Source organism: Octodon degus, unplaced genomic scaffold (assembly GCF_000260255.1).
Source record: "Octodon degus isolate 3935 unplaced genomic scaffold, OctDeg1.0 scaffold00166, whole genome shotgun sequence".
Classification (NCBI taxonomy): domain Eukaryota; kingdom Metazoa; phylum Chordata; class Mammalia; order Rodentia; family Octodontidae; genus Octodon; species Octodon degus.
In genome coordinates this window covers 6,001,438-6,009,881 of record NW_004524742.1, presented here as the reverse complement: position 1 = coordinate 6,009,881, position 8,444 = coordinate 6,001,438, and the positions used below count along the sequence as shown (strand labels likewise).

General features: G+C 37.9%; 1 protein-coding gene across 3 annotated transcripts in view; it reads left to right on the top strand.

The window, feature by feature from the left end:
* Slc12a6 (solute carrier family 12 member 6) overlaps window positions 1–8,444 on the top strand; it is a 100,423-nt gene that overhangs the window by 66,380 nt on the left and 25,599 nt on the right. For all 3 annotated transcript variants that reach the window (XM_004643133.3, XM_004643132.2, XM_004643134.3), the window contains 5 exons: window positions 3,426–3,557; window positions 4,445–4,591; window positions 6,210–6,264; window positions 7,173–7,303; window positions 7,923–8,164. In XM_004643133.3, the coding sequence (XP_004643190.1) occupies window positions 3,426–3,557; window positions 4,445–4,591; window positions 6,210–6,264; window positions 7,173–7,303; window positions 7,923–8,164 (707 nt within the window). The remainder of the gene's footprint in view (window positions 1–3,425; window positions 3,558–4,444; window positions 4,592–6,209; window positions 6,265–7,172; window positions 7,304–7,922; window positions 8,165–8,444) is intronic.

The window sequence follows — 8,444 nt, the reverse complement described above, 5'->3', positions numbered from 1 at the left end:
CCAGCTCAGCCCACCAGGGGGCGGGGCTGGCTGGCATGTGGTGCTGGGGGATTGAACCGCGGTCCCTGTGCTTTGCTTGGCTTAGCTTGTTCTAAGTAGGTGCTTTAGACCACTGAGCCATCTCACCAGCCCTCTCAGGCTGGTCTTGAACTCAAGACAGTCCTCTTGCCTCAGCTTCTTGAGTGCTGGGGTTACAGTTGTACATCACCACACCCAGCTGAGTTAAACTTTTTAGATTCCTGAGATAGGTAAAATTGTGTAGTGTTCATCTCTGTGGACTTATTTCACTTAGCATATTGAAGAGGACTTGATGTGTTATCTGACTAAGACTCTGATGGGTCTATGTCCAGACTACTGAAAGAGACTGATTTAGTCCAGCACGTTTATTTGACTTTAGACAACAGAAAAATGTCTAAATTTTTGCTTTTTTTTTTTTTTTAAAAAAAAAAAAACAAACTTTTTCTCTCAGTCTCCTTCAAACCAAGGTCTGAGGTGAATATTTTTTTCAGATGAGATTGGGCACGTTCAGGGTGGTATGGCCATTGAATATTTATTTCAGTCACAGATGTTTTTCCTCAGTCTGTTTATGCTTGGTGCTATAATAGTTATACAGCTGGGAATGTAGCTCACTGATGAAATGCTTGCCTAGCACGAAGACCCTAGATTTGATTCCAAACAGCTAAGAAAAAAAAAAAAAAAAAAAACCCTAATAATTGCTATAAATATTAGAAGCCAAAAGAGAGGTGTGGTATAGTTGATCACATTACCGATGTGAACATTAGGTTACTATAGGAGCCTCTCAGGATAGTTACATAGCTGCTAAAAAGAATAATGGAAGTTTTCATTAAGGATGTTATAAGGCATTTGGGAATATAGCTCAGTGATAGAAACTTGCCTAGAAAGTGTAAGGCCTTGGGTTGGATCCCTAGCACAGAAAGAAAGGGCAGAAAGGATAGATTTGTGTAAGCAGAAAATAGCATGAAATTTTCCCCAGAAACTCAAAGTAGAACTAACACATGATCTAGCAATTCTACCACTCAGTATATAGCCAGAGAAAATGAAGTCATTGGGTAAGGAAAAATGGTATATGTACACAGTAGAACAGCAGTATTCAGCCTTAAAAAATAAGGTAATCCTGTCACTGGTGACATGGATGAATTTGGAGAAAATACAGTAAGTAGTCCTTCACTTCTCGTGGAGGTTATATTCCAGACACCCCTGTGATAAGTGAAAATCAGCGAAGTAGCGACATTATATTTATGTTTGTATTTATGTATATTTTAAGGCTTTATAAAGTCTCCCCACACTCTTATAAATCTTTCCCACACTTTTCAAAACACTTTTAATGTTCTTAACTAGTTTCTAAACTTGATAAACCTACGTAATTTTAACAATATACATATACCATATGGTACTGCAAAATCATGTAATATAGTGAAAAATCCACAATAAATAATTTAGATGACTTTTTTTTGAAAACCCGTGAAACAGTCTGTTAAAGTTGAACTATGAAATAAGGAGGGACTACTGCATGTTAAGTGAAATAAGAAAAATACCACTGATCTCACCTATATATAGAGTCTGAAAATTGAATTCCTAGAAGCAGAAATACAGTGTTAATAATTGGGGGCTACACGTGGGATTGGACTGATGAGGCAATGTTAGTTACAGGGTACAAAATTCCCATTAGACAGGAAGAAAAAGTGTTTTGGCTTGTGTCTGGATGTCCCCCCAAAGCCTCACATAGTTGTAGGTGGGGCTTTTTCAGAGGTGACTGAATCTAGAGTGTGTGATTTATTAATGGTGCAGTGCTAGGATTAAGGGTATGTAATTACTAAATCAGCCCACAAATTAGTTTGGGACCACTCTAATCTGGTAGCCTGGATATAATATAAGGAACAGAAAGAGGCTTGTCTTGTTCCTTATTGCTTTGTTACCTTCTGCCTGCCATAAACTATTTCTCCTTCATGACACCCATCTGCCACGCTACCCTGCTCTGCCTTGGAGCCAGCTCATTATGGACTGAAAATTCTACAAACTGTGAACTAAATAAACCTTTTCCCCTTTAACTTTGGGTGTCAGGTATTTTGTTTCGGCAATAAGAGAAAAGTAAGACAGTAAGGTTTTCAGATTTGTTATACAATATGACAATTGTAGTTAATATATACTTGAAAATTGCTAAAACAGCAGATTTTCAGTGGCCTCACCACAAGTATTTGTTGTGATGTATATATTAACTAGCATGATTTTGTCATTATATAATGTATGCATATGTATTATGCACTGTAAATATGTGTAATTTATTTATTTGCTTACTTGGTGGATCTGGTGATTAAACTGAGAGCCTCTACACTGAGCTATATCCCTAGCATTTGTAAAAAACATTATTTTTTATTTTGAAATAAGGTCTTACCACATCAAAAAGTTACCTGGGCTGGACTCAAACTCCTGATTCCCCTGCCTCTGCATCCCAAAATAAGGAAATTATAAGTGTGTACGATCACACCAGGCTAAAATATGCACATTTTAATTTATCAATTAGAATTTTATAAGGATTCATGGCACCCTAATAAAGTGTGATGTGTGTGTGTGTGTGTGTGTGTGTGTGTGTGAGTGAGTGCGTGCACGCGTGCATGCGTGTGTGCATATGAGCAGGGCTGGGAATTGAACCATTGTACTAGGCAAGCATTGTACCCCTGAGTTACATTCCCAGCCCTGTATGATCTTTTTGGTTTGTTTGTGGGTTTTTTTGTTGTTGTTGTTTTTTGGGGTTTTTTTGCTTTCCTTTGCTTTGCTTTGCTTTGCTTTGCTTTGCTTTGTTTTGTTTTGTTTTGTTGAACAGTGCTGGGTAATTGAACCCAATACCTCAGCTGTGCTAGGCAAGCACTCTACCCTATTTGCTATATTCCTAGTCCTTTTAGTACTTATTTAGGTTTTGTTTTGTTTTGTTTTGAGACAGTCTTGCTGTGTAGTTCAATCTGGCTTTGAATTTCCTATGTAATGTAGGCTGGCCTCCAACTTGTGGGAATACTCCTGCTGCAACCTCTGGAGTACTAGAATTATAGTCATGTGCCACCATGCTCAGCCTAAATGAACCTTTAGATGTGATGGGAAAAATGAGAAATTTTCTTAAAATATTTACCAATGAAAATTTTCTCATTTACTTTGCAGTTTTGGGGTAGAAAGATGTTGTTATCATATATGCTATTTATTCAGGATAGTGGTTTTTATTTTGGCATATTGTACATGCATGTAACATACTTTGACCACTTCTACCCCAGTAATCCTTTCCCTCTTCTCTCCACTCCTATTCCTTTCCACTTCTCTGATAATCTCCCTTTTACTTTCATATCAAGAAAGTTTATTTTGAGGCTTATTTTCATTGTGCTTTATAATTCATTTCTTCCATATTTCTGGCTTTATAGGAAGAAATGGACACCAGACCAAAGGTATCTTCTCTCCTTAATCGCATGGCCAATTACACTAATCTGACACAAGGAGCAAAGGAACATGAAGAGGCAGAGAATATCACTGAAGGGAAAAAGAAGCCAGCCAAGGTAAGGCCTCGGAATAAAAGAATCATTCAAGGGCTGGCCAGTTATCTCAGTGGACTAAAGTGCCTAATTAGGCAGAGCGCAGGGACTGGAATCTGGGGCGTGCTGAGATGGTGATTGTGACTGGGCGTGATGGTGCGTGCCTGTAATCCTGGCGCTTGGGAGATTGAAGACAGGAGAATCACTTCAAGTCTGATCTGTGGAGTAAAACCCTGTAGACCCTGTACTAAATACATTTTTTAAAAAAAATGCTTAGGAACTATTAAATGCTTGTACATATTCCTGGCACTTATGGGCACTAGAGTGATAGGACAGGTAGTATCCTTGCTGTGAAGTGGGGAGACAGTCCTTAGTTTTAATTCTGTAAAAATGTACAACATTAAATCTTGATAAATGGTTTAACAAATATGTGAGCAGGATTAAAGAGACTGAGACAGACAAGGGAGCCAAATGGAGGGTTTTGCAATTTCAGACAGGTTGGACAGAGAAGGCCCCCTGACAAGGTTGTACTTGAGCAGACACCTCAGTGTTGTGAGTCATGTGGGAGAACAACATTCCAGCAAGAGGGAATAGCAGGTCAAGGATGTCCAGCAACCATCTGCCCATGCCGTGTGGGAAGTTGTTGAATTTCTTAGAAGGGACTACAGATAGTAGTTTTTAAAATGAAGATGAGACAACATATATCATTTAGCCTTCTAGTTATTCAGCTCTTTAAAAAGTGGTGAAATGGCCCTTAGGCTTCACTTTTCCTGACATTAATATGGTAGTTAGGTAACACGTTTTTATAGAAAATATTTAAAAATTGAAAAATTGAAGACAGTAAATTGAAAAAAAAGTATCTTTAAATATGACTATATAATTTTTTGCTCAGTCTGTCTCTTTCTTTCTAGACCCCCCAAATGGGTACCTTCATGGGTGTCTACCTCCCATGTCTACAAAATATTTTTGGAGTGATTCTCTTTCTACGCCTTACATGGGTAGTGGGCACAGCTGGAGTTCTTCAGGCCTTTGCAATTGTCCTTATCTGCTGCTGCTGTGTAAGTTTTGCCTTGGCTCCTGGAGATCATCTGAAACATTTTGTGTTCTCAAGAGTATAAGCTTTTGATATCTTTAGGATTAAAACAAAGAATACTTAGACTTATAATGTCAGCAGGAGAGATTATTCTGTTATTAAAATGTAAAGGATTTTCATTTACTTAGTGCCTGTTATTCACAGCTTTATATCTAAGATTGTATGATGTGCTAGCAATTATAAGGCAAGACTTCAGCTGGAAGTGGAAGATAAAGGATCTCAGTACTTGGAACTTGATAGCACCAATATTGTTGCAGAAAATGTGTTAGAAAGTGTGGTGTGTTACTCAAATATATTTATAAGTAGAAAGTGACAGTTATTTGAGAGATGAGGCATATTTGAGTTTGACTTGGCTTGGTTTTGAAGTCCTCCTGTCTTAGAAATTCAGTTTTTCTTCTCTTCCCCATACTGGGATATATTCCAGTCTCCTCTGTCATTTTTACTGTGTCCCATTTTATCCCTGTCACTATTTTACAGGTTAAGCAGATATAGTCCATGTTATAAATTAACAGTGCTCCTATACCATTTTGTTTTGTTTTCAGTTTCTCAGTCTTGAAACTTCAAGGCCAATTTTTCTTTAGTCACATCTCAGATCTAATCATCTATCAACACCAATCCATTTTCTGTCTGAATTTCGCATTCAGCCCTTCCTTTTTATCCTCACTACCACCACTGTAGTTTTTAAGCTCTCACTAAACTAGTCAAGTGGCATACTAACCAGTCCATCTGCCTCCAGCTGCTCTTATTTGCAATCCATTCTGTACTATGCTACTTAGTAAATCACAGTTCTTCTGTACTGAAAGTTTCACTGCTCCTCATTCTTGCTGAATGTTCTTGGTACCACAGGTAGTCTTTAGTCAGGTTCTAATGTATTTCCAAGTTCTTTCCTTAGTTATTGCTTTTGAGTGCCAGGCTTTATTTCCTATTTAGGAAATTCCAGGTGAGATCAGATGTTCTTGGGGGAACATTAGGCTCTTAGCACATAATCTACTGGTTATATCAGGGCCATTTTAAGATTGCAGATATTCCTGATTTAATGGTCTACCTGTAACTGTTTAGACTGCTACTCAGGCTTATGACCTGTCTCTTTTTTTCTGTGCAGTTTTATACATCTTGTTTATGGAGCCTGAATTTTTTTTATATATTATGATTTTTGCTGATTGTGCTGTATAGTACTGTAGTTTTCTCTTGTTATACATTACAGTACTGAATGTAAGTTACATAAATAAAAGCAAAGTTGTCAAGTGGAGTTTCCTTTGACCATCTCATTGTTCTGTATATGATAATGTGCATACTATATACAGTTCCTCATTTAGCAGTCAATTCATTTAACCAGCTGTAGGAATGGGTTAATAAGTGTGGAATATCTGTGTGCTGTAGATAATAATAGTAATTATTATATATAATAATAATGCAGAGTTGGACACATCATCCCATTTCCATGCCACTGAAAATGATAGCAACTCTCCATAAAAGTAGGTATAGTTAAATGCTTAAAAAGTGCTCTGAAATCTACAGTTGGGAAAGTAGTACAGAAATGTCAACTTCACCTGATAACAATAGTGTCCTTTCTCTTTTCACAGACAATGTTGACTGCTATCTCCATGAGTGCCATTGCCACCAATGGAGTGGTGCCAGGTGAGTAGTCTCCCCTTGGATTTCAGGGGTTGTCCATGGTTACTATATGTTTATAAAGCCAGAGGTAGACTTCCGAGGAACAGATTAATATTTGCTCTGTTGTTGTTTAGTTTTGTTTTGCTTTGCTTAGTTTGGCTTTGTTTCATTATGTGATATGGTCTCACTAGTTGAGGTTCAAGCCTCAACTAGCAGCGATCCTCCCACATGAACTCCCAAATTCTGTAGTTGTAGGTGTGCACCACCACACCTGGCTTACTGTGTTTTGCACAACAGAGTAATAGTCCACAGGCTTTAGAAATTAACACTGTTTGCCTGTAGAATACCTTTTTTAAAAAAAAAATATTTATTTTTAATGAGAAGTATCTGACCCAATGAAGTTTTTTTGGTTTTTTTTTGTTTGTTTTTTAATTTATTTATTTATTTATGTGTGTGTGTGGCCAGCTCAGCCCACCAGGGGGCGGGGCTGGCTGGCATGTGGTGCTGGGGGATTGAACCCGTAGTCCCTGTGCTTTGCTAAGCTTGTTCTAAGTAGGTGCTTTAGACCACTGAGCCATCTCACCAGCCCCAGAATACCTTTTTTAAGATCTATTTTTTTCTAGACTACAGAGCTTTATTTTTAATTACACCTTAGCCTCTTCTAGTTGGAATATATTTTATTGGGATATTGCATACCCATATTAAATACTTGTGTTCCGGTAAAATGTACTGCTTATTGTAGAGCATTAGATATATACAATAAAGGTTTCATCTTTTACTGCCCACTAGTACTCTACTTGTTAATACATTCAGGATTTTCAAAAGCCTGACATGTTTATCCTTTATGCATGTTTATTATTCTTATTTATGACTTGCTCAGATTCTTGTTACTAATACTCTTTATCCTACTCACCTTCTATTTTGTCTCCTAGCTGGAGGCTCTTACTTTATGATATCCCGGGCACTGGGTCCAGAGTTTGGAGGAGCTGTTGGCCTCTGCTTTTATCTTGGTACCACATTTGCAGCAGCCATGTATATCCTTGGTGCCATTGAAATTTTTCTGGTGAGTAATGACTTAATTGCAGTCTACCTAGAAGAGATACGGATTTAGGTCTATTTTTTCCTTTGATATCAAAGCTTCTGAGAGGTTAGCTATAGATATCAGTGCAATGATTGCTAACCTGTTACTTATTGGGCTCTTAATTTAAGTATGAGGCACCCCTTCACCTGATTGCTCGCACTCTACCATTTCAACCAAATTGCAGTCTTGAGAAGCAAGATCTGAGCCTATGGGTTGGGGGGTGAGGTGTAAAATAAGCCTTATCTTTTTTGATGTCTTTATCTCAGTGAAGTAAAGTTTATTTCCATTTCTCTATTCATTGGTATATATGTTTTACCATTGAAAGTGGTGATGGAAGGGCTAAGCTAATCATTATGAATAAAAATATTAATTTATTCATTTTTTTTCTTACTTGGAAATGTACTTCATTCAGAATAGCAGATAGAAAAAAAAAATCCATGGTTGTTTCTATAGGTATTCCAGATCCAAATAAAGAATTAAGCTAATTCTCCATCCATTTTATGTTTCAGCTTTGCTTTCCTTCATGAAAGCAGATAAAAATTATTGTAGCCTTTCTATTTGATTATTTTGAAATGATCCCTTTTTGTTTTTGGCCTGACAGGTATACATTGTACCCCGGGCTGCCATCTTTCGCAGTGATGATGCCCTCAAGGAATCAGCAGCCATGCTAAATAACATGCGTGTCTATGGCACGGCCTTCTTGGTTCTCATGGTATTGGTGGTATTCATCGGTGTGCGCTACGTGAACAAGTTTGCCTCACTTTTCCTGGCCTGTGTCATTGTATCCATCTTGGCAATCTATGCTGGCGCCATCAAGTCATCTTTTGCCCCCCCCCACTTCCCGTACGTGACTGTCTCTTGGCCTAGTTATTAGGGAGTCACTGACAGTAACTGGTGGTGTGATAATTTCACTCAGAATTTGATGAGTTTGAGATTTTCCTGTTGGCCTTTCCCAGAAAACTATGTCCTGTGTCCTTATGTGCCAGGCATAGAACTAGCAGCTATAACCATCCTTCAGATACAGGTATTAGTTTTATTCCACAATAATGACTGTATATACAGTAGTCCCTCGCTGTTTTGCAGCTCACCTTTTGCAGACTCACTGTTTCACAGGTTTCCAAAA